At 52.4% G+C, this 26,130-nt stretch overlaps 1 protein-coding gene across 2 annotated transcripts in view; it reads left to right on the top strand.

Moving 5' to 3' along the window:
* DPYSL2 (dihydropyrimidinase like 2) overlaps positions 1–26,130 on the top strand; it is an 89,085-nt gene that overhangs the window by 28,089 nt on the left and 34,866 nt on the right. For both annotated transcript variants that reach the window (XM_071579030.1, XM_071579031.1), the window contains exons 4-5: positions 23,774–23,938; positions 24,755–24,816. In XM_071579030.1, the coding sequence (XP_071435131.1) occupies positions 23,774–23,938; positions 24,755–24,816 (227 nt within the window). The remainder of the gene's footprint in view (positions 1–23,773; positions 23,939–24,754; positions 24,817–26,130) is intronic.

The following is a 26,130-nucleotide window of genomic DNA, read 5'->3' as shown; positions in this document are numbered from 1 at the left end:
CAATTTTGGGGCTCCCCACGTTTGAGGAACAGGCACTGGGGAGGCTGATACCCAATTTTGGGCACCCCTGATTTGAGGAACAGGCACTGGAGGGGCTGATGCCCAATTTTTGGGCTCCCCTGATTTGGGGAACAGGCACTGTGGGGGCTGATCCAAAGTTTTTTGGGCTCCCCAGGGCATTGGAACAGGCACTGGGGGGGCTGATGCCCAATTTTGGGGCTCCTCAGGTTTGAGGAACAGGCACTGGGGGGGCTGATGCCCAATTTTAGGACTCCCCTGATTTGGGGAACAGGCACTGGGGGGGCTGATGCCCAATTTTGGGCTCCCCAGGACAGAGGAACAGGCACTGGGGGGGCTGATGCCCAATTTTGGGCTCCCCAGGGCATTGGAACAGGCACTGGGGGGGGCTGATGCCCAATTTTTGGGCTCCCCACGTTTGAGGAACAGGCACTGGAGGGGCTGATGCCCAATTTTGGGGCTCCCCTGGGTTAAGGAACAGGCACTGGGGAGGCTGATGCCCAATTTTGGGGCTCCCCTGATTTGAGGAACAGGCACTGGGGAGGCTGATACCCAATTTTGGGCACCCCTGATTTGAGGAACAGGCACTGGGGGGGCTGATCCAAAGTTTTTTGGGCTCCCCAGGGCATTGGAACAGGCACTGGGGGGGCTGATCCAGAGTTTTTTGGGCTACCCAGGACAGAGGAACAGGCACTGGGGGGGCTGATGCCCAATTTTGGGGCTTCCCAGGACAGAGGAACAGGCACTGGGGGGGCTGATGCCCAATTTTTGGGCTTCCCAGGGCTCTGCAGCCTTTGCTTTCCTGAGCCCTCCTTGTGCTGGCTCCGGAATTCCGGCTGATTTCCCTGCTGGCTCTGCCTCCCCCCAGCCCATGTGAGCAGGAATTCCAGCTATGATCCCTCTGGCTCTGCCCTGGCCGGTGCCAAAGGCAAAGCTCCAGCTGACTGTGCTGCTGGGGGAACAAACAAGAGCTGCTTTGGCTGCTCTCAGATGGGATGGGGTTGTTTCTCTTAGATGGCACAACTGGCACGAGCCTTTCTCTGTGCCCACCCTCAAACAGCAGCTCTGTGGGGCTGGCACTGAGGGGCATCAGCCCTGTGGGTCTGAGGAGAGCCCTGCTCTGGAAAAAAACTTGGATTCTCTCCCTTCCCAAATGTCAGAATGCAGTGTTTGGGCATGAAGTTGAAAGGAGGATTCCAGAATGATCCACAGAAGGGTTTGAAGGAGAGAGGAGAGTCAGACGTGCTCCAGCCCCTCCCTAAACTCCCCTGTATTCCTTGGAAAGAGAACAGTCCCTCCAGAGTTTCGGGAAAAGGGCTCTGAAGTTGCTTTTTACAAGAGGTTCTTTCTCATCCCAGCAGTTTTTGTGAGCTGAAAATGGCATTTTTCACAGAATTCTGAGTTGGAAGGGACCCATAAGGGTCACTGAATCCCAACAGGATACCCTGGTTTTGAGCCCCTCTTTTCCCAACTGGAAATAATTTAATTCCCAGGATCCAGAACAGCCCCTGGAGCTGGTGGAGAAGGAGGAATCCCTGTCAGGAACAGGGTGGCCTCTCCAAGCCCTGTGATGGTTCAGTCCCTTATTAACTGTGATGGGTGAAATCCCCACTGAAATGGGAGGGACAACTCCCTGGGATTTGAGCAGAGCCAGGATTGCCTTGCTCTGCTCCCAGCCCTTCACAGGGATGGAATTATCTCTGTATTTACTGTCTCTCTGATCCTCCAGCCTGTTTAATATCCCAGGGAGAGCTGCACCATCCCACACACAGCCCAGCCCTCCTCCCAGGCTCTGCCTCCTCCTGGGGATCTGCTGGCCTTGGGTGAAATCTCTTGCTGACATTGCCCTGTGTTGACTCAGTCAACCACTGTTATAATCAGAGAGAGAAATTACAGTGAGAGAAATTACAGCTTTTTCTGCCTTGGTGACTTGAGAAGCAGCTGCCTTTTGAACTTGCCTGGCAGTTATCCTAAAAACATGGAGATGGGCACTGGGGATCTGAGCCTGGGGATCTTGGGAGGTTCAGGAAATTAAGGGGAACCTCATATGGGTCTCCTTCAGCTTCCTAATTCCTCACCCTGCTCTTAAAGAGCTCGAGGTTTGGAGCAGGTTTGGAGCTGCTCAGCTCAAAGAAATTCATAGTGAGGTGCCACCAGGTCTCTCCCAGGTCATCCTGGAGGTCACCATCTTGCTGGAAGGGAATGTTTCCAGTGGAAGGGAATGTTTCCCGTGGAAGGGAATGTTTCCAGGCTGGAATGTCTCCTCAGCTCATGGTTTCTGAGCACAACCTGAAAGGATGGAGCTGCCCCAAAGGAGACCAAAGTCTGTGGCAGAGGGAGCTTAGAGTGGGTTTAGAAAGGGCAGGGCTGTGGGGTGATGTTTAGACCCACCAGGGAAGATGAGATCACAGAATCATAGAATGGATTGGGTTGGAAAAGCCCTCCCAGATCATCAAGTCCAACCCTTGGTCCAACTCCAGTCCCTTTACCAGATCATGGCACTCAGTGCCACGGCCAAGCTCAGGTTCAAACCCTCCAGGGATGGGGAATCCACCCCCTCTCTGGGCAGCCCATTCCAATCCCTGAGCACTCTCTCTGCAAAGAATTTCTTTCTGCTCTCCAACTTCAATTTCCCCTGGCAGAGCTTGAGCCCATCGTGCCCCCTTGTCCTATTGCTGAGTGCCTGGGAGAAGAGACCAACCCCCAGCTGGCCACAACTTCCCTTCAGGGAGTTCCAGACAGTGCTGAGGTCACCTCTGAGCCTCCTCTTCTCCAGGCTGAACACCCCCAGCTCCCTCAGCCTCTCCCCACAGCCTCGTTGCTCTTCTCTTCTCAGTTGGGTTGGAAGAGACCTCTGAGATCATCAAATCCAACCCTTGATCCAACCCCACTGTGATCACCAGCCCAGGGCACTCAGTGCCCTGGGCTGGTGATCACAGTGGGGTTGGATCAAGACATGTTGAATCAAGACATGGTGGATTCTCTGTCCCTGGAGATGTTTCAGAGGACACTCAGTGCCACATCCAGTCCCTTCTCCAGCCTCGTTGCTCTTCTCTGGCCCCGCTCCAGCCCCTCAATCTCTTGCCTCAACTGAGGGGCCCAGAACTGAACACAACACTCAAGGTGTGGCCTCACATCTTATTCTACCTCACTCCCTGTGCTTTTGCTTTTTATTATCAGTGTTAGTTTTGTCCTGGTAGGGAGCAAGAGGAGCTGGTGAGCAGAGGAGGAGGAGGAGGAGGAGGAGGAGGAGGAGAAGGAGGAGGAGGAGGAGAAGGAGGAGGAGGAGGAGGAGGAGCAGGAGCAGGAGGGAGGCAGAGGCACAGGAGGAGGTGACAGCAGTGGTCACACAGGGACTTGTGGCTGAGCTGGAATTACAAACCCAGACATTTTGCATCCCAGGGCAGTGCCCACAGAGCTGCAGTGTCTCCCCAAGCCTCTGGCTGTGTGGACACAGCCCTGCATTGTTCCCCAGGCACCAGCCCCAGATTTGTTTCTCTTTGCACCCAGAGATGAAAGAGGAACTGTGTGGCTGGGCCAGCCCTGGCTCTGGGCTCTTTGGCTTCCTGGCAGTGCTGCTGCTGCAGCAAAGAACTGCCTCATTCTCTGCAAACACAGTGAAAATGTCCACTTGCTGGTGGAAAAGATGGTTGGGGATTTCTCTGGGTGGGGTTTTCTGGGACCGTGTAGTTCAACTGGCACTGCCAGGGGTGCAGCATCCCAGCCCTGTGGCCCTTCCTGAGCTCCCCTGGGTGCTTTTACACCCCCCACTCCAGCCTGGGCACTGATTCCCTGGAATCTCTTCCCATCACTTGTCCCAGGTTCCTGCTGGTGTGTTTGTTGCCTTCATTCAGAGCAGGATTGAAATCCTTAATGAGAGAGCAGAGCTGGGCAGTGCCCTGGGGGCAACTCCTCTCCCTGAGCCTTTAACCCCTCCAAGTCCATCGGGCACAGCCCATAAGGGCACAGCCTGCCCTGCCCTGGCACCCCAGCCCTGCTGCTGGGCATCCTCTGGCCACACCAACCCCCTGCAGCGTTCCAGGCTGGGCACAGAGTTCCCAAAGCACAGCCCAGGGAGGGATGTGGTGCTTTGTGTCCCCAAATTTGGGGGTTTTGGTGGCTCTGGGAGGATCCTACCCTGCCTGAGAGTGCTGGTGAACAGGGCTGTGTCCAGCTGGTCCCCAGTGGTGTCCCCAGGGCTCAGTGTTGGGCCCAGTCCTGTTTAACATCTTTATTGATGGTTTAGATGAGGGGATTGAGTCCATCCTCAGCAAATTTGCTGCTGACCCCAAGTTGGGAGGGAGTGTCGACCTGCTGGAAGGCAGGAGGGCTCTGCAGAGGGATCTGGAGAGACTTGAGGGATGGGCTGATTGCAATGGGATGGAGTTCACCAAGGCCAAGTGCAGGTCCTGCCCTTTGGCCACCCCAAGCCCTGCAGCGCTCCAGGCTGGGCACAGAGTGGCTGGAGAGCAGCCAGGCAGAGGGACCTGAGGGGACTGAGGGACAGGAAGCTCAACAGGAGCCACCAGTGTGCCCAGGTGGCCAAGAAGGCCAAGGGGATCCTGGCCTGGATCCAAACTAGCGTGGCCAGCAGGCCCAGGGCAGTGACCCTTCCCCTGGACTCTGCCTTGGGGAGGCCACACCTTGAGTGTTGTGTTCAGTTCTGGGCCCCTCAGTTGAGGCAAGAGATTGAGGGGCTGGAGCGGGGCCAGAGAAGAGCAACGAGGCTGGAGAAGGGAGTGGAGCACAAGTGCTGTGGGGAGAGGCTGAGGGAGCTGGGGGTGTTCAGCCTGGAGAAGAGGAGGCTCAGAGGTGACCTCAGCACTGTCTGGAACTGCCTGAAGGGAAGTTGTGGCCAGGTGGGGGTTGGTCTCTTCTCCCAGGCACTCAGCAATAGGACAAGGGGGCACGATGGGCTCAAGCTCTGCCAGGGGAAATTGAAGTTGGAGAGCAGAAAGAAATTCTTTGCAGAGAGAGTGCTCAGGGATTGGAATGGGCTGCCCAGAGAGGGGGTGGATTCCCCATCCCTGGAGGTGTTTAAGGTGAGACTGGATGTGGCACAGAGTGCCCTGGGCTGGTGATCCCAGTGGGGTTGGCTCAAGGGTTGGGCTTGATGATCTCGGAGGTCTTTTCCAACCCAATCCTTTCTATCATTCTGTGATTCTGTGATTCTTCTGGTGGAATCTGCCAAGCCCTTGGTGCCCCTTTGCAGAGGGCACAGGGGGAGGCAGCTGGGCAGCCCTGGGGTGTGTTGGGGGTATGTGCTGGGGGTTTTGTCCCCCCTCTTTGGGCAGGGCTCTTGTTTGTCATCTCTGAGCTGAGAGAAGAGGCTCCTGTGAGGAGCAGGAGCACACAGGGGCTCCAGGAGCTGTGCCTTGGTGTGGTGTGTCCAACCCTGGCTGTCCCAAGCAGTGCTGAGAGGTGAAATTCTGCTTTTAGGAGTCCTGTGGAACCATCCAGCTTGGTTTGCTCCTGAGACAGTTGGATTTTCCCCTCCTTTCCCACGTGCTGCTGTCCCCAGAGCAGCTCTGGGTTCCCACCTTGCTGCTCTCCCATCCTCCTGCCTCTTGCTGGTTTTCAGGGAGCAGCTGAGGGGACCTTACTGGGTTTATTTTACCCTGTCCTGCTCTGGACCTGCTCCATCCCATCCCTGCAGAGGAAAGAGAGGCTGGAGAATATTCCACATGTTTGGTGAGCACAGGAGTGTGGAAATGCAGCAGCACTGACAGTTCAGGCATCTTCCTGCAGATGGGACTGACCTGGATTTTTCCAGGCATCCAAAAAGAGGGATTTGGCTCTGGCTCAGCAGAAACACCCAGTGATGTCTGTTTATGCAATAGCACTTAATACCTCTTATTCCATGTAATGCTGGGGATCTGCAGTGCTGCTTTCCCACTGCCTGGAGAGGAGTTTGTGTTCCCTCCTTTCTTCCTGCTTTTAAGTGCTTTTCTTACAGAATTACAGGATGGTTTGGGTTGGGAGGGACCTTAAAGCCCATCCAGTGCCATGGGACACCTCCCACTGTCTCAGGGTGCTCCAACCTCTCCTTGGACACTCCCAGGGATGGAGCAGCCACAGCTTCTCTGGGAATTCCAGCCCAGCCCCTCCCCACCCTCCCAGCCAAGAATTTCTTCCCAATATCCCATCTAAACCAGCACATGGAATCATGGAATGGTTTGGGTTGGAAGAGACCTTGAAGCCCACTGAGTGCCAACCCTGCCATGGGACACCTCCCACTGTCCAGCCTGGCCTTGGACACTCCCAGGGATGGGGCAGCCACAGCTTCTCTGGGAATTCCAGCCCAGCTCCTGCCCAGGGAAGAATTTCTTCCCAGTATCCCATCTAAACCAGCACATGGAATCAGGGAATGGTTTGGGTTGGAAGAGACTTTCAAGATCATCCAGTGCCACCCCTGCCCTGGGCAGGGACACCTCCCACTGTCCCAGGGACACCTCCCACTGTCCCAGGGTGCTCCAGCCTGGCCTTGGACACTCCCAGGGATGGGGCAGCCACAGCTTCTCTGCCCAACCTGTGCCAGGGCCTGCCCACCCTCCCAGTGAAGAATTTCTTCCTAATATCTCCTCTCAACCTTTCCTCCTCCAGCTTAACTCCATCCCCCCTGTCCCATAACCACATGTCCTTGTGGAAAGTCCCAGAAGTCGTTGCATTCCTGTGTCCCATCCCCGAGTCTCAGGCCTTAGAGATGGCACAGAGGAGGAGCAAAGAGCCAGCAGATCCCTCAGGGTTGTGTCTTTTACAGCCCCTTCCATTGATGGAAAATGGGTGTGAGAGTTTGGAGGGTGCAGCTGGAAAAGGTGGGTCCTCCAGGTAAAGCCTGTCTGCTGTAGAGGGGAAAAAAAGGCTTAAAAATAAAATACAGTGACCCACCTGCCTTGATATAACCCCATTAAGTGCCTGGGATGGGTTTTCAGAGCATGGGTGTTAAACCTTGCTGGATAAACTGCCTTAATCACCTTCAAGTCGAGACAAGGTCTTAAAGGAAACAGCAGGAAATGGTGCCTTGGGCTCTTTCCTTGGCCTGTTTTTCTGGGCAGGGATTTTTTCTTTTTTGCCTTCCTACTGGTGTCCAATTCCTTGGCTGCTTTTCCCTTTTCCCCTGAACTTGACTCAGCAGAAACCACCCTGGGCAGGGAGGACTTTTTCCCTTCCCACTTTGTGTGGCAGGGGAAGGAAAGAGAAGCAAAAGCTGCATCTCCCTGCAGGATTTGCTCCTTGGGCTGGATTTGGGAATGTTGTGAGTGCAGTTTGGTGTCTCCCATCAGCAGAGTGTTTTTCCCTCTCCAGTTCACACATCCCATCTGTTCCTTAGGAACTGGATTTTTTTTTTTTTGTTTTAATCTCTCTGCTGAGAGGGAGAGATGTCTGAGGAATACCAATGAGCTGCTCCTGCCTGGCACACTTTAATCCCAGGACCTGCCAGTTGTTCCCAGCTTGGAGCTGTTCCTGCAGCTTCCCACTCCCCTGGAATCCCTGAGCATTCCCAAGGAATGCAGAGATGGGCACTGAGGAGTTTCTGGGAAAACTCTTCCCTTGACCTGGTACCCTTCAGGGAGTGTTGGCACTGCCCCTGGGACAATGGAATGTCATTTAATTCCTCCGTGCTGGGTGCCCACAATTTGGTGGATTTGTTGCTGGGGGGGTTGTGGCTTTAAATCAAATTATTTTAAGCCCACCTAGAGCCTCAAAGTATAAGTCAAAAATTATTGTTTTTATGCATTATGATTATTTCCTATTTGGGTGGGTGCCACCAAGCAATGAGATACTCCCTGTCCATCCCAGCCAGGGTCTGCACAGATGCAAAGAGCTTTTCACATCCTGGATCCTTTTTTTAATTAAAAAAATAGATTTATCATGCACATGTCACTTGGAAAATGATTTTCAAAGCCCATCAGAAAGGTTCATTCTTTTGGAAGTTCCCCTTTCAGCCACTTCTCAGGCATCTTTGTTCCTGCAGCACTCCCTGTGTGCAGGGGGGATATTTTGGGAATCTGGGGGACTCTTGAGTGTTTTCCATCTGAATGGAATTCCCTGGCACAGCCTGCAGAGGCAGCAGGAGCTGAGCAAGGACTCCCTGGAGAACCATCCCATGCTTTGTGCAGGGGAGAGGGGAGTTCCCAAAGCACAGCCCAGGGAGGGATGTGGTGTTTTGTGTCCCCAAATTTGGGGTTCTTGGTGGCTCTGGGAGGATCCCACCCTGCCTGAGAGTGCTGGTGAATGGAGCTGCATCCAGCTGGTCCCCAGTGGTGTCCCCAGGGGTCAGTGTTGGGGCCAGTCCTGTTTAACATCTTTATTGATGGTTTAGATGAGGGGATTGAGTCCATCCTCAGCAAATTTGCTGCTGACACCAAGTTGGGAGGGAGTGTCGAGCTGCTGGAAGGCAGGAGGGCTCTGCAGAGGGATCTGGATGGACTTGAGGGATGGGCTGATTGCAATGGGATGGAGTTCACCAAGGCCAAGTGCAGGTCCTGCCCTTTGGCCACCCCAAGCCCTGCAGCGCTCCAGGCTGGGCACAGAGTGGCTGGAGAGCAGCCAGGCAGAGGGACCTGGGGGGACTGAGGGACAGGAAGCTCAACAGGAGCCACCAGTGTGCCCAGGTGGCCAAGAAGGCCAAGGGGATCCTGGCCTGGATCCAAACTAGCGTGGCCAGCAGGCCCAGGGCAGTGACCCTTCCCCTGGACTCTGCCTTGGGGAGGCCACACCTTGAGTGTTGTGTTCAGTTCTGGGCCCCTCAGTTGAGGCAAGAGATTGAGGGGCTGGAGCGGGGCCAGAGAAGAGCAACGAGGCTGGAGAAGGGACTGGATGTGGCACTGAGTGTCCTCTGAAACACCTCCAGGGACAGAGAATCCAACATGTCTTGATCCAACCCCACTGTGATCACCAGCCCAGGGCACAGAGTGCCAGAGTGATCCCAGTGGGGTTGGATCAAGGGTTGGATTTGATGATCTCAGAGGTCTCTTGGAACCCAAGTGAGAAGAGCAACGAGGCTGGAGAAGGGACTGGAGCACAAGTGCTGTGGGGAGAGGCTGAGGGAGCTGGGGGTGTTCAGCCTGGAGAAGAGGAGGCTCAGAGGTGACCTCAGCACTGTCTGGAACTGCCTGAAGGGAAGTTGTGGCCAGCTGGGGGTTGGTCTCTTCTCCCAGGCACTCAGCAATAGGACAAGGGGGCACGATGGGCTCAAGCTCTGCCAGGGGAAATTGAAGTTGGAGAGCAGAAAGAAATTCTTTGCAGAGAGAGTGCTCAGGGATTGGAATGGGCTGCCCAGAGAGGGGGTGGATTCCCCATCCCTGGAGGGTTTGAACCTGAGCTTGGCCGTGGCACTGAGTGCCATGATCTGGTAAAGGGACTGGAGTTGGACAAGGGTTGGACTGGATGATCTCGGAGGGCTTTTCCAACCCAATCCATTCTAGGATTCAGTAGCTGGGGACTGTCACAGCATTGTCTGTTTAAATATCCCAATATTGCTTCAAAAATCTCATTCCAGAGTGGGTGTCACTTCATGGTAATTCCCAACAGACTTTTCTTCACTGCAGATAAGATTTCTCAGGATTGGTATCAGTTCAGCTGCTGGTGGAGCACAAAGTACTTTTCATCATGTGCAGAGACTTCCCCACTGTGAAATCAGAAAGTTTTGTGAAGTCTTTGAGCACAGCAGGAGGTGGAGAAAAAGGAGATGTGCAGGTTGTTCTTTTCAGTAGAATTGGGCCATGGTACCAAGAGCAGAGTTTGCTTCTCTTGCTGTACAAACCCTCTGGAATAAAGGGGGAGGTGGCAGCTCTGTGGGATGAATCCATCAGGTTTCCTGCATGGATCCAGGGGCAGTTCTGGCTCATCATGGAGTGGTTTGGGTTGGAAGGGACCTTAAAATCATCTCATTCCACCCCCTGCCCTGGGCAGGGACACCTCCCACTGTCCCAGGGGGCTCCAGCCTGGCCTTGGACACTCCCAGGGATGGAGCAGCCACAGCTTCTCTGGGAATTCCACCCCATCCCTCCCCACCCTCCCAGAGAAGAATTTCTTCTCAATGTCATGTCTGATATTGGTAGAATATCAGAAATTAGCCTATCAGAAGTTAAGCTGAGGTGTGGAATGCAACAGTTGGCCCTAAAAGCTTAGTGCAGTTTTAAATAAAAAAACAAAAGCAAAAATCAAAGTCAGCTCCTGCCTGTAGGAATTCCCCAAACCAGTTTGTCATGGAGGGCCTGGGCTGGAAGAGCCACAGGCTGAGGGTCTGTCTTGGGGTTGGCAGGGCAGGTGATCTTTTAATTCATCAAACATGGTGCTTTGTGCCCCAAATTGGGGATTCTTCCTGGATCTGGGAAGGCACCAGGACAGGCTTGGGATTCTTCCTGGGTCTGGGAAGGCACCAGGACAGGCTTGGGATTCTTCCTGGGTCTGGGAAGGCACCAGGACAGGCTTGGGATTCTTCCTGGGTCTGGGAAGGCACCAGGACAGGCTGGGCTGGCTGGAACCTGGAGGAGGAGGTTGAGCAGCTGGGACTGTCACAGGAGTCTCTGTTTAACCCAAGGATAATCTCTTTAGGACCTCCTGCAGGTTAACAATTAGTGAGCTAATTTGCAGGCAACACCAGCCTTAAAAAGTTGGTAGAAGACCAGCAGATGTTCAGAAAATTGTTGTGTGTGGGGTGAATGTGCTGCTTGATCTCTGGATCAAATAGGAGGCAGGTTCTGCTGCCCCTGCACATCCCATCCCATCCCACCCCATCCCATCCCATCCCATCCCATCCCACCCCACCCCATCCCATCCCACCCCATCCCATCCCATCCCATCCCACCCCATCCCATCCCATCCCACCCCACCCCATCCCATCCCATCCCACCCCATCCCACCCCACCCCACCCCACCCCACCCCATCCCACCCACCCCACCCCACCCCATCCCATCCTACCCCACCCCACCCCATCCCACCCCACCCCACCCCACCCCATCCCACCCCACCCCACCCCACCCCACCCCATCCCACCCCATCCCATCCCATCCCACCCCACCCCATCCCACCCACCCCACCCCACCCCATCCCACCCCACCCCATCCCACCCCATCCCACCCCACCCCACCCCACCCCATCCCACCCCATCCCATCCCACCCCATCCCATCCCATCCCATCCCATCCCACCCATCCCACCCCATCCCATCCCATCCCACCCCATCCCACCCCATCCCATCCCACCCCACCCCACCCCACCCCACCCCACCCCACCCCACCCCATCCCACCCCATCCCATCCCACCCCACCCCATCCCATCCCATCCCATCCCATCCCATCCCATCCCATCCATCCCACCCCACCCCATCCCACCCCACCCCACCCCATCCCATCCCACCCATCCCACCCCACCCCACCCCATCCCATCCCACCCCACCCCACCCCACCCCACCCCACCCCATCCCATCCCATCCCACCCCACCCCACCCCACCCCACCCCATCCCATCCCATCCCACCCCATCCCACCACGATGTTCTCCAGGACATGCTAGTCTGATCCCTCCCTGCTGCCTTGGCTGTTTGACCCTTGAGGTGTCCCCAGAAGTGGTGGGATTGGTGACTGGTGACAGCCTTTTCCTCCCAGCAAGGTGTCACCTCATCACAGCCACGAGCAGAGAAGTGTCTGCTCCTTGTCCAGCAAAGGGAGATGTTTATGTGGCAAATACACAGAGGGAAAGAGCAGCTTCACCAAGCAGGATTTTTTTTAACCCTTTCCCTCACAAAATTAAAAAATTTAATTATTAATTAATTATTCAAAAAATTAAAAAGTGATTGCTTAGGACCAGAACTCTTTTGGGGGGAAAAAACCTGATTTTGCTAATCCTGAGAACACAAAACCTTCTCTGAACCAGGACAGATTTCCTTTGTACAAACTGGCATCCTGCAGTTGAGTTCATCTCCAACCCCCCCTGAGACAACTGGGGGCCATGAAAGGAAGCTGAGAAGGCAAAAAAACTTGGTGATAATGATGATGTTGCAGCTCCCTGGGGAGTGGAAAAAGCCTGGAGGGGCAGGATCCAAATCCACTGACCTGAGAGGGACACGTGAGCCTTTGTGCTTGTTCCTGATCTGTTGTCCTGTGGTTCCTGATCCTCTGTCCTGTTGTTCCTGATCCTCTGTCCTGTTGTTCCTCATCCTCTGTCCTGTTGTTCCTCATCCTCTGTCCTGTTGTTCCTCATCCTCTGCCCTGTTGTTCCTGATCCTCTGCCCTGTTGTTCCTCATCCTCTGTCCTGTTCTTCCTGATCCTTTGCCTTGTTGTTCCTGATCCTCTGTCCTGTTGTTCCTCATCCTTTGCCCTGTTGTTCCTCATCCTCTGTCCTGTTGTTCCTCATCCTCTGTCCTGTTGTTCCTCATCCTCTGTCCTGTTGTTCCTGATCCTTTGTCCTGTTGTTCCTCATCCTCTGTCCTGTTGTTCCTCATCCTTTGCCCTGTTGTTCCTCATCCTCTGTCCTGTTGTTCCTGATCCTTTGCCCTGTTGTTCCTCATCCTTTGCCCTGTTGTTCCTGATCCTCTGTCCTGTTGTTCCTGATCCTTTCTCCTGTTGTTCCTCATCCTTTGTCCTGTTGTTTCTCATCCTTTGTCCTGTTGTTTCTCATCCTTTGTCCTGTTGTTCCTGATCCTTTGCCTTGTTGTTCCTGATCCTCTGTCCTGTTGTTCCTGATCCTTTGTCCTTTTTCTCATCCTTTGTCCTGTTGTTTCTCATCCTCTGTCCTGTTCTTCCTGATCCTCTGCCCTGTTGTTCCTGATCCTTTGCCCTGTTGTTCCTGATCCTTTGTCCTTTCTCATCCTTTGTCCTGTTGTTCCTGATCCTTTGTCCTGTTGTTCCTGATCCTTTGTCCTGTTGTTCCTGATCCTTTGTCCTTTCTCATCCTTTGTCCTGTTGTTCCTGATCCTTTGTCCTGTTGTTCCTGATCCTTTGCCCTGTTGTTCCTGATCCTTTGTCCTTTCTCTTCCTTTGTCCTGTTGTTCCTGATCCTTTGCCCTGTTGTTTCTCGTCCTGCTCTTGCCCCTTGGATGTGCTGCTGGTTTGGTTGTGTTTTGTCTTCCCATGGCTACAAACCAAAGGTTTTCTCCATCCCAGTCCCTCAAGGTTTTACAGACCATTTTATGTGGAAGGCTTTGATGTCCTCTCTGCTTTTTTTCACGGGCTTCAAGTGTGGAGTGTGACTAAAGGAAAGAATAAATCTTGGAATCACTTAAGAATCCCTTTTGAACTTGTCTCTCCTCCTCCTCCTCTGCCTTGGTGACCTCCTGAGGTCCAAGCAGAGCTTGGATGGACAACAAACCTGTGCTGGGAGGAGATGGAGCCTTTTCTTCATCTCTGACCTTAAAACTTTGTCATTCCAGCTGTTGGAGAGGGTTATGAATTATTGTTTGGACACACAGCCCCCTGTTCTTTGGATCTGTGTCCAGCTGGCCTGAAATTATTCATTGGATTTTGGCTGCAATCAGCAAAAAGGACAAGTGAAATCTCTGCATGACATCAGGGAGGGAATGAGGGAACATTGCAGGCTGGAAATGTAATCAGCACAGAGATGTCTTCATTCCTCTGAGCCTGGTCCAGCTCCTGAGGCCAATAAACTGCCCCAAACTGACAGAAAACAACCTGTGATGTCATTTGGGCTGCCTTTGCTGTTAGTTTGGCAGACAGAGAACAGGCCTGGGGTGGCTCTGGTGGCACCAAAAGGCTCCTCTGGGCAGGGAACAAACATCTTTTCTTGGGGGAAAAGAGCAATAAAATAACATGGGGATAAATTCCCACCTGAGTTTTGGAGCCAGAGTTAGAAACAATCCTTCTCATCCCCTTCCAGTGCAGCAGTTCAGGGACAAGGAGCAGTTGCCTTCAGAGTGGTCTTGGTGCTGCCCTTCCTTGTGAGGGATCCAACCCAGGAACTGGGATGGAATCACAACATGGGAGGTGTGAACCTCTCTTAGATTCCTTGATTTGGGGTTTTGGAGCAAGGAGGAAGTGCTGAGGTCTCTCTGTGTCTTGGGTGAGCTGCAGGTTGGGTTTCAGTCCTTGAATCAGAATTTTTGTTACTGGAAGGTTTGACTTTGGAACATCTTCTGGAGCAGCTTTGGGCAGCTCAGGGTCACAACACCCACATATCAGGAGAAGGGATTGGGATAATTTACCAGCTGAAAACTGGAAGTCTCTGCCTGAGCCAGAATGTTAAAAAGAACCCTTAATTTGACTTCTCATCCCCTTCCAGTGCAGCAGTTCAGGGACATGGAGCAGTTGCCTTCAGAGTGGTCTTGGTGTTGCCCTTCCTTGTGAGGGATCCAACCCAGGACCTGAGAGCAGGAACTGGGATGAAACCAGAACATGGGAGGGGTGAGGCTTGAGATTTGGGATTTTGGAGCAAGGAGGAAGTGCTGAGGTCTCTCTGTGTCCTGGATGAGCTGCAGGTTGGGTTTCAGTCCTTGAATCAGAATTTTTGTTGCTGAAGGTTTGACTTTGGAACCTCTTTTGGAGCAGCTTTGGGCAGCTCAGGGTCAGGATAAAAGAGTCAGGATATCCACATATCAGGAGAAGGGATTGGGATAATTTACCAGCTGAGAACTGGAAGTCTCTGCATGAGCCAGAGTGTTAAAAAGAACCCTTAATTTGACTTCTCATCCCCTTCCAGTGCAGCAGTTCAGGGACATGGAGCAGTTGCCTTCAGAGTGGTCTTGGTGCTGCCCTTCCTTGTGAGGGATCCAACCCAGGAACTGGGATGGAATCACAACATGGGAGGTGTGAACCTCTCTTAGATTCCTTGATTTGGGATTCTGGAGCAAGGAGGAAGTGCTGAGGTCTCTCTGTGTCCTGGATGGTGCAGGACCACTGAGCTGGTACTTCAATCAGAATTTTTGTTACTGGAAGGTTTGACTTTGGAACATCTTCTGGAGCAGCTTTGGGCAGCTCAGGGGCACAACACCCACATATCAGGAGAAGGGATTGGGATAATTTTCCAGCTGAGAACTGGAAGTCTCTGCACGAGCCACAGTGTTAAAAAGAACCCTTAATTTGACTTCTCATCACCTTCCAGTGCAGCAGTTCAGGGACATGGAGCAGTTGCCTTCAGAGTGGTCTTGGTGCTGCCCTTCCTTGTGAGGGATCCAACCCAGGAACTGGGATGGAATCACAACATGGGAGGTGTGAACCTCTCTTGGATTCCTTGATTTGGGATTCTGGAGCAAGGAGGAAGTGCTGAGGTCTCTCTGTGTCCTGGATGAGCTGCAGGTTGGGTTTCAGTCCTTGAATCAGAATTTTTGTTGCTGGAGGTTTGACTTTGGAACATCTTCTGGAGCAGCTTTGGGCAGCTCAGGGTCAGGATAAAAGAGTCAGGATATCCACATATCAGGAGAAGGGATTGGGATAATTTTCCAGCTGAAAACTGGAAGTCTCTGCCTGAGCCAGAGTGTTAAAAAGAACCCTTAATTTGACTTCTCATCACCTTCCAGTGCAGCAGTTCAGCGACATGGAGCAGTTGCCTTCAGAGTGGTCTTGGTGTTGCCCTTCCTTGTCATGGATCCAACCCAGGACCTGAGAGCAGGAACTGGGATGGAATCACAACATGGGAGGTGGGAGGCTCCCTGGAGTTCCTTGATTTGGGATTCTGGAGCAAGGAGGAAGTGCTGAGGTCTCTCTGTGTCCTGGGTGAGCTGCAGGTTGGGTTTCAGTCCTTGAATCAGAATTTTTGTTGCTGGAGGTTTGACTTTGGAACCTCTTTTGGAGCAGCTTTGGGCAGCTCAGGGTCACAACACCCACATATCAGGAGAAGGGATTGGGATAATTTACCAGCTGAAAACTGGAAGTCTCTGCATGAGCCGGAATGTTAAAAAGAACCCTTAATTTGACTTCTCATCCCCTTCCAGTGCAGCAGTTCAGGGACATGGAGCAGTTGCCTTCAGAGTGGTCTTGGTGCTGCCCTTCCTTGTGAGGGATCCAACCCAGGAACTGAGAGCAGGAACTGGGATGAAACCAGAACATGGGAGGGGTGAGGCTTGAGATTTGGGATTTTGGAGCAAGGAGGAAGTGCTGAGGTCTCTCTGTGTCCTGGATGAGCTGCAGGTTGGGTTTCAGTCCTTAAATCAGAATTTTTGTTGCTGGAGGTTTGACTTTGGAACCTCTTTTGGAGCAGCTTTGGGCAGCTCAGGGTCACAACACCCACATATCAGGAGAAGGGATTGGGATAATTTTCCAGCTGAAAACTGGAAGTCTCTGCCTGAAATAAGGTCTGTGATCATGGGAGAACCTTCTTGGGTCACTCAAGGGCCTGATTCCCATGCACTGGTTTTACTCCACTTGCTTTCCCAGCACTTCTCCCAGTTCCCACCAGTTCCCAGGAGGTTCTGCAGCCCCACAACAGCTCCAGCCTGTTGAGCACAGGGAGCTGTGCAATTAGCAGGGCTGACTTTAATTACAAGCCCTCCATAAAATGGCTTGTGAGGGAATGCACAGCTCGATAAATTCAGCAGATTTCATCACATGCAGTTGCTGGGGGGATTAAGTGGCTTTAAACAGGCAGATGTTTGTGGTGATCAAGCTGATATTTCAATTTTTAGGGAGGGGAAATCTGCCTGCTCACAGTTAAGCTTAAATGTTGAGGATTTTCACCTTATAAACTCCTCTTAAACAAAAAAAAAAACAAAACCAAACACATTTGAGGCTTGTAGGAGCAGGAAATAATGAGTAAAACTCCAGTTTAAAATGGCAACTGGAACCCTGAAGAAATGGTTTTATTGCAGACACAATTTTGGTAACATCTGACCCCAATTCACATTTTTATTGTCCACATCAAGTCGTTTTTCTCCTTCCTGCTGCTGTTACGAGCTGAAGCCCAGGAAAAATTTCATGCATGCTTTGGGTGACACTTAATTAAAGCAGTTGAAAACAAACAACAAAAAAAAAAAAAAATAAATCCTTTCCAGGAGAAAGCTTGGAAGCAAAGACTATAAATAGAAACTCCAGGAAGGGGCTGTTCAAGCCAAGGCCTGTTCAAATGAGGGCAGGATGCAAAAAAAAAGAGAAAAAAATGCAGATGCCACAATAGCAGGAAACTATAAAAGCCATTAATCCCCACCCAGGAGCACATCCATCCAAAAATAAAGGGAGTTTTGTTTTCAAGGCAAGGCAAAGAGCTGCATTCAGCCCCCCCCCACTGAAGCAATAACTTCTGCTGGGGTCAGAAATATAAAGGCACTGCTCTAAAAGTGGGTGGTTTTTTGAGAGATTTCCAAGTGCCAGGAAGAGATTTAGGTGGGATTTTTTTTTGCTTTCAGACCATCCTGGGTTAATTCCCAAACCTTCTGTGACCATCTCAGGGATCTCCCTGCTCCAGGAAAGCTCTGAAGGACCAGGAAGCCCCAATGGATGTGGGAAAAGGGGTCAGGAAGTGATGGAATATTTGATAAAGCTGAAATTGGCCTCATTTTGAGGGGGGGGTTTGGGACACCCTGAGTGGTTTCCAAGTCTGGGAGCAGCTGAATGAAGACAGAGATGTTTAAAGCCCCCCTTGCTATGGTTGAACTTGTAGGTGGTTCTTTATAGAGGCAGGAGTTGGGTTTGATATCCAAGTGAGTCTCTTCCAGCTCAGGATATTCCAGGATTTTGTGAGTTCTCTAAAAAAGCAGGAGGAGTGATCTGAGCTTCTTCATTCCTCGTGTGCCTTTAAATGGAATCATCCAGACTCTTGACTCTGGTTGGGTGTTAATGTATGATAATAATGCTGATTTTTTTGGAAGTAAAAGCACTTTATAAAGTGATGCCATCACTTCCCCACCCCACTCAGATTTTCCAAGCTTATGGTTCAAACAACACTCCTTTTTTTTTTTCCCCATCTCCTTGGAACATTCCCTTGAAATCCATTCCCCTGATTTTTTGCTCTCCCATTTCCTGGGGGTGGTGGGAATCCATCCCCACCAGAATCCAACCCCTTGGGAAGCAGAACATTCCAGGGGGGTGGGTGGCAGTCCTGGGGCAGGAGAACCCCAGGGACCCTCAGCTTGTGTTCTTGTCTGCCTTTAATCCTGTTGATCCAGTGAGGAGCAGCAGGAAAACAGCCCTGGCTGGTGGGAGGGTGGGTGGGAGCTCCAATCCTGGGAAGGAGGAGCAGATGCAGCTCCTTGGGAGAGCAAAACCAGGCATGGGGGAGCCCCAGACCTTTGCATTTTGGATCCTGCAGCTCAGAAGGTTAAAGAAACAAACCTGCAGGATGTTTTCTGCTCCTGGCTGAGAACCCACTAACCTTGGCTTGGCCATGGGACTTGCTGAGAGTGTAAATTCCATCAAGAGAAACACAGGATTAGGCCTGAGTTTCCCTCTGATTCAGGGAGCTACTACAAGGCCCACAAGGTCTTTAATTCCTTTGAAGATTTCCCTGCTGATGAAGTGATACTTAAATGATCTTTTGCTTTTCTTTTTTTTTTTCTTCCTTTTTTGTTTTGTTTCTTTTTTTGGAGCTGCCCTTGAGTTCAGAGTTGAGCTGGCACTTCCTGCTCAGCCCCAGGCCAGGAAAACATCTGGGCTGTGGTGGGGTGGGGACCAAAGGGTGACAACAGCCCAGCAGTGTCCCAGCACTTTGCCTTGAGTGTGTCCTGAGGCCACTGCAGGGACTGGACAGTCCTGGGTCCTGAGGTCAGGCAAGGGAAGGTGGGACCATGAGATGGGATCCCCAGGGAGCAGCAGCTCAGCTCAGCACTGCTGGTCACATGGGAGTCCTCCTGGGAAATCTCCATGAGATGGACTTGCTGGGAGCTCTGGTGGGTCAGAAGACCTTGTGTCATCCTGGGAACCTCAGGCTGTGGGAATGCAGCAGGATGGGGCTTTCATCTGCTGCTTTGTACAGCTCTGAGGCACAGGGGCCTCAAAGGAAAAGGTTTTTGTTTTACTCCCAGCTCTTGAGCTGTGCCTGAGACTGGCAGAACCTTCCCTGAGCTCCATATGGTCCATTCTTGTCCATGCAGAAGCAATTCCTGTCCATTCCTGTCCATGCAGAAGCACCTGCAGTGCTCAGTTCTTTTAACAGCAGCAGAAGAATCAGCCTTGACTCTTCTTTCAAAGATTGACTCTTCCCTTTTCCAGGATTGACTCTTCCCCTTTCCAGGATTGACTCTTCTCCTTTCCAGGGTTTAGGCTCATTCTTGCTGGTTTGGTCTCTCAGAACCCCCAAAGCTTTGCTGTGACCTTGCAAGGTGCTTGGTCCCTTCTGTTGTAGCAAGGGATGGAAAAATGGAGGAGACTTTGGCCTTGTGTCTGAAGGACCTGCAGACACATCATACCCACCCTGCCCATGTCTCACCTGCCTCTGCCCCACCTGTGCTCAGCTCCATCCTGCCCCAGGGTGCTGGGTCAGGCACAGCCTCACCTCCAGCACCCAGACACCTCTGCAGGGGTGTCCCTGTCCTGTCCCACACTGTGCTCTGCTCTGTCTTGCCCCTGAGTCTCTTTGCACTGGTTTAACCCCAGCTTTTGAAGGCTCTTGTCTTACCTGGCACACTCAGACCTCCTCCTTGCTGCCCTCTCCCACATGGATGGAGTGCAGTGATCCTGACACCTGCTGAGCTGGTTATAAGGTGAATCAGCAGGAGGAACAATCCACCACAAGAGAGATTCTAAGTCAGAGTTACAATTTAATACCAATATTGCAATCAATGCAATGGCCCAAAGAGCAATTGGGTTTAACCCCCAAGCCCAGCAGTCTAACCCAGCCCCCTGGGGCACAAACACAGGGGGGTTTGGTGGCCCCTGTGCTGAGCCCCACGTGGTTCCCCCGAGGCCAAAGGCAAAGGAGGGGACAAAGCTGTTGGTGCAGATGATGGCAGAGTCTGGGGGAGAGTGGGGGGCTCCTCCTGTGCAGGGTCTGCTCCTGCTCTGGATGCCAGGAGTGGTGCCAGAGGTGCCCAAAGGCCAAGATTGTCTCCCCTCAGGTTTGGGTGGGAGTCCCCAGTGCCTCCCCCAGGGCAGGGAGTTCCAGCCTGGGGGATCTGACTCTGGCACTCAGGGGGGATTTTGGACTCGTTGCTGGCCCCTGAGCAGAGCTGAGCCCTCAGGTGGGTGTGGAGGTGCCAAGGAGTCCCTGCAGGGCAGTTCTCCCAGCTCCTCTGCCAGGCTTCTTTCCCAGCCAGCTCCCAGCCTGAGGGCTCAGCTGTGCCCTGGGCAGCTGCTGCCAATGGGCCCTTGGGAACAGTTGCTGGGCAATGGCCCAGAGGGTTTGGAATGCCCAGCTTTGGGCACCCCCACACTGGGACAAACTGGGCCCACCTGCTCAACTGGGACAGTTGCCTGGCAGAAAAGTGCAGTGGCCTCAACCTGTGTTGTGTTTTGGTGGAGCTGTTGAGAAGCTGCTGTGAGGTGTGTCAGCCCCACAGCTTCCCCGTGGGATATTCCTGAGCTCTGGAGCTGCCCAGATCCACCAGCACCTCCATCCTTGTCCCTTATTGTAACCAGCTGTGTTCTGCCTTTGTCAAAGATCTGATGGAGTTCCCTCACCCTTCCCACTCCCTCCACAGCCTCCCATGAGTCATAGTTGGGCAGTGCATGAAATGAGGTGCTGCTGGAGCTCTGATCCCAGACACCAGAGTTATTCTTGGGGGCTCCAGAGTCATTGCTGGAGACTCCACAGTCATCCCTGGGCTGTGAACTCTGTTAACCCCTTGGTGCCCTCAGGAGGATTTCCCAATGCCCACAGCCCATCCATCATCCTGGGGCTGCCAGAGCTCTTGGGGCACCTTTTGCCTCGAGTCCAGAGGGTTTCTTACTGTGATGTGTCAGAGATTAAAGAGGCTTTTTTTGGCTTTTTAACTGGGCAGTGGGCTGGGGAAGACAGTGCTTGTGTTAAGGCCATTGGTGCAAACCTGGGGTTCCTCTGCATCCCACTGGAAAAGCAAAGGGAATGTTATTTTTTCCTTGTTGTTCATTCTCCTTAAGCCAAAGATTAACTTTGGCAGGGTGACAAGGGGCTGTCCTGTCCAAGAAACTGTTCAGGCTGGAAGTGAACAGAAGGTTTCTGACCACTGGGGAGATCATGGAACAGAAATTGGAGGATTTTTTTCAAACAACAGGTCAGGTGATTGTCTGGTTATGCATATTTGGGTTGCATTTCCCAATGGGGGTGAAAAGCACATCCTTGATGTGCTGCCAGACAACAGGCAAGTGTCAGAACCTTCAGTCTTAGCACAGATTTCTCTGATGGGCAGAGACCACTCCTGAAGCCCTGAGCTGATCAAAGCTGCATCACTCAATGTGTGTTCATGGTGTCCTCCCCTTGGCAGGTCCCTGTGGTGCTCTGAGGGCCACCACAGACCTTCTGGGAATGCAGAAATCACAGACTCACAGACTATGCTGAGTTGGGAGGGACCCCCAAGGATCATCGAGTCCAACTCTTCAGTCAGTGGCCCACAGAGGGGATTGAACCCCTGACCTTGGCATTATTACAACCAAATTTAACCAACTGAGCTGATCTCAGGGTCTCTTCCTCCCATGAAGATATTCAGGACTCACAACCTTCTCTCCTGACCTTCCTTCTCTTCCCCCCTCAAAGATATTCAGGACTCTCAACCTTCTCTTCCTCCCTTCCTTCTCTTCCCCACATGAAGATATTCAGAACTCACAACCTTCTCTCCCTCCCTTCCTTCTCAGAATTCCAGACTATTCTGAGTTGGGAGGACCCCCAAGGATCATCGAGTCCAACTCTTCAGTCAATGGCCCACAGAGGGGATTGAACCCCTGACCTTGGCATTATTAGAGCCAAGTTTTAACCAACTGAGCTAAATACTCCAACCTGCCTCCTTTGCAGAAGGAATGGGGTGGGCAGAGTTTGGCAGAAGGGATGATTTTGGCTTTCTAAGGTGTTTGTTTGCACAGCTCAAACATCTGAGGTGGCCTCACAGCCCTGGAGCTCGTGGTTGTTGAGGAGCACTGGGCTGGTTTTGCAGCAGGCTGAGGGCTCCTGGTGTAAATCCAGTTCTTCAGGCAGTGCAAAACCAGTAAATCTTGGCTGTTGTGTCTGTGTGGGGGTGAAGCAAAGCTTTGTTCTTCCCTGAGAGCCAGGAGGACCCACAGCCTGTGTCTGTCCCCAGCTGGGATTCAGAGCCAGCTGATGCCAGCCCTGATACCCACCATGAAGTTAAAAATAAACCCCTGGAGTTTCTCTGCTGATAATTAAAGCAACTCTTCATTTTTCTGTGTGTGTTGATGTAGAACCAGGCCAGGTCCTCTCCAGCAGTGACCCCTGAAGGCTTTTCCTGCTCTCACAGCAGCACTTCAGTGTCGGAGATGCTGAGCTGCTTCTTTCATTCCACTGTGTCTGGTGAAGATCTTAGAGATCCCCTGTGGCCAAATCAAACCCCAGAACACTAAACCTTCAGCTCCAGGTCTCTTTGAGGCTGCTCTGCATCTGCAGCTGCCTCTGAGCCCAGTTCCTGCTGGCCCTGATGTGTTGGGTTGGAGCAAAGATCAACCTGAGCAGAAGCAGAGGCAGCAGGACCTTCTTGTTGTCAGGACATGACTGTTGGTCCTGCTTTTTCTAGTCCTCACTTGGCTCTGGGAGGTGTTCCTGGTTGGGTTGTGCATAAACAGGATGTAGTAACAGCTCTTTCCTTCAGCTCCTTCTCCATCCTTCTCCTGGCTGCATTCTCTGTCAGAAATGTCAAACTCAAATGTTTTTAGGGGAGAGGGGATGGATGCCTTGGTTTTGTGCCAAAGCCATGGACATCCTGGGCACCCAGGGATTGTTCAGCCTGGAGAAGAGGAGGCTCAGAGGTGACCTCAGCACTGTCTGGAACTGCCTGAAGGGAAGTTCTGGCCAGCTGGGGGTTGGTCTCTTCTCCCAGGCACTCAGCAATAGGACAAGGGGGCACGATGGGCTCAAGCTCTGCCAGGGGAAACTGAAGTTGGAGAGCAGAAAGAAATTCTTTGCAGAGAGAGTGCTCAGGGATTGGAATGGGCTGCCCAGAGAGGGGGTGGATTCCCCATCCCTGGAGGGTTTGAACCTGAGCTTGGCCGTGGCACTGAGTGCCATGATCTGGTAAAGGGACTGGAGTTGGACCAAGGGTTGGACTTGATGATCTCAAAGGGCTTTTCCAACCCAATCCATTCTGTGATTCTGTGGATGTGGCACTGAGGGAGAATCCACCACATCTTGATCCAACCCCACTGTGAGAATCCACCATGTCTTGATCCAACCCCACTGTGATCACCAGCCCTGAGTGCCCTGGGCTGATGATCACAGTGGGGTTGGATCAAGGGTTGGACTTGATGATCTCAGAGGTCTTTTCCAACCCAGTCCATTCTGTGATTCTGTGGATGTGGCACTGAGGGAGAATCCACCACGTCTTGATCCAACCCCACTGGGAGAATCCACCACGTCTTGATCCAACCCCACTGTGAGAATCCACCACATCTTGTTCCAGCCCTACTGGGAGAATCCACCATGTCTTGATCCAACCCCACTGGGATCACCAGCCCAGGGCACGGAGTGCCAGAGTGATCCCAGTGGGGTTGGATCAAAGGTTGGACTTGATGATCTCGGAGGTCTTTGCCAGCCCAGTCCATTCTGTGATTCTGTGATTCTGTGGTCATTCTCCTGCCTGCTTTCCCTCAGTCAGAAATGTCAAACATTTTTAGGGGAGAGGGGATGGATGTCTTGTTTCTGTGCCATCCTCTGCAAAGCCATGGACCTCCTGGGCACCCAGGAAAGCTTCTGGGCCAGCCATTGACCAGTGCTTTGGTTGTCTTTGCCAGTTGACCACGTGGTGCCTGAGCCAGGGACCAGTTTGCTGACAGCCTTTGACCAGTGGAGAGAATGGGCAGACAGCAAATCCTGCTGTGACTACTCCCTGCACGTGGACATCACTGAGTGGCACAAAGGGGTCCAGGAGGAGATGGAAGCTCTGGTTAAAGATCATGGTAAGCTCAGGGAAGCCTTTTCCCCCTCCTTGCTTTGTTTTCTTGGGAAGTATTTCATTCTTACACCCCAGGGAAGGTGTTGGGGGCCCATTGTGGCTCCTGGGGAAGGTCTGGGCAGTTGGTGGGGCAGGGGAAGGGGCACTCTGGGGGCACTGCAGGGTGCCAGCTGATTTTCCAGAGGTGCTTTCCTTGCCTCTGCCGGACAGAGCAGCACCTCTGCCCAGTGCAGTTCATTAGTGCAGAGGTGATAATTGCAGCCTTTAAACCCTTGGAAACAAGGGAAGTACCAGGCCCAGAGGGAACAATCCAACTCTGGCTGCTAAAATTGCAAAGCAGAATAAAATGACCTCATAGCTTTTCCCCCTCTCTAATTTCCTTGGCATTGCATCCTTAGGCTGGAGTAATTTTCCCTCCTGTTTGTAGTTTAAAACCCCAACATTTCACATCCTCACTGAGTGCTTTCCACATGTGTTGTGTTGGAGTTTTTACTGGTTCTGGAGGCAGGAGAGGCAAAGTTGACTTGGGAGCCCTCCCTGTGCTGGGGCAGCACAAACCTTTGGCACAGCCACAGCTTTCCCTTTCCACAGGCTGAGATTTTTCCTCACCCTTTTTCAGTGCTGCCCCCACAGGAATATTCTCATTTCAGGGGTTCAGTTGTCCCTATGGAAGGGTGTGCTGGGACCTGCTCTGTGTGCACACAATTCCCAGAGTTTTCCAAGCCATTTCTCTGGCTCTTCCCACCCTGCTGGGGGGTTGATGGAGGGGCTGTGGACTGTGGAGCTTTCCCTGTGTCTCACTCTGCTCTGTTCCTCCCAGGGGTGAACTCCTTCTTGGTCTACATGGCTTTCAAAGATCGTTTCCAGCTCAATGATTCTCAGGTAAAAAGGTTTTTCTTCTCTCCCTGCAAGTGTTTAATTCAGTGTACTGAGACCTGACATTCTTTTCTGCTTCCAATCTTTGTAACAGAACCTGAGATTTGCACCAGTACCCAGAGCTCTGGCTGGAAGATTATAGATTTAATTAAATATGAAACCCAAGAAAAAGCAAACCCTGAAAGGCTTGGCTTGGGACAAAGCAATAGCAAACCCTTCATTTTGGGAGCTCTGAGGTTGGAGTTCAGCCCCTGTGGGGTGGGAGAAGTGGCACTTTTATGAATTTCTGCTTTCTGCCCCTGCACAGGGAGATCTCTGGGTTCATTTTTCTGGTTATAACCTGAAACTCAGCCTGTCCTGAGATGGTTTCTTAAAAAGGAATTTATTTCCCTGCTGTTTTCTGTTCTCCTGGGTGCATTAAACTGTTGAGAGGGGCAGTTGATCTTCCCAAAGGTGTGGGAGGAAGGAATGCCTGGGAGTTGTTGGGAGCAGTGTGGGAGGTGCTGCTGTGTCACAATTATCTCTGATGACTCTGCAAACATCTTAATGAGGCCAGTTTTGGGTTCCTGACCTTGGACCTCTCCAGGGGGGTTGCTGGAGTGGGAACTCACACAGCAGATATTGGATTTTCCTGGAGGACCAGCACACACACTCCAATTTAGGGGGTGTTTTCCATGCCAGGCACCTGTAAATGAAGGTGTGAGACTGGTACAACTCCCTGAATTCTTGAAGTTCCTCCAACTGTGAGTTTATGCTGCTTTTATTTCCTCCTCCAGTGTGGCAAATATTCCAAACCCACCAAAAAACCTTCTTTGCCACACCAGTAACATCCAACTGCACAGATGAGAAAATCCAGTGAGAGACACCAAAACAGGTCCTGTCTCTCCTGCCAACCACATCTGATGTGCCTCAGGGCATCCCTTCCTCTGCCATTCTGCCAACCCCTGCCTGCTTATCACTCTCCACAACTCCCTGACAGGAGGTTGGACCCAGGGGGGGTTTGGGCTCTTCTCCCACACAACCAGCAATGGCACAAGAGGGCACGGCCTTAAGCTGTGCCAGGGCAGGTTTGGGTTGGATCTTGGCAGGAAATTCTTTGCAGAGAGGGTGGTCAGGCCTTGGAATGGGCTGCCCAGAGAGGGGGTGGATTCCCCATCCCTGGAGGTGTTTAAGGTGAGACTGGATGGGGCACTGAGTGAGAATCCACCATGTCTTGATCCAACCCTACTGTGATCACCAGCCCAGGGCACGGAGTGCCCTGGGCTGGTGATCACAGTGGGATTGGATCAAGGGTTGGGTTTGGTGATCTCTGAGGTCTCT

Source organism: Pithys albifrons, chromosome 29 (genome assembly GCF_047495875.1).
Source record: "Pithys albifrons albifrons isolate INPA30051 chromosome 29, PitAlb_v1, whole genome shotgun sequence".
Classification (NCBI taxonomy): Eukaryota; Metazoa; Chordata; class Aves; order Passeriformes; family Thamnophilidae; genus Pithys; species Pithys albifrons.
The sequence above is the reverse complement of the archived record's forward strand: the minus strand, read 5'-3'. Positions and strand labels throughout refer to the sequence as shown.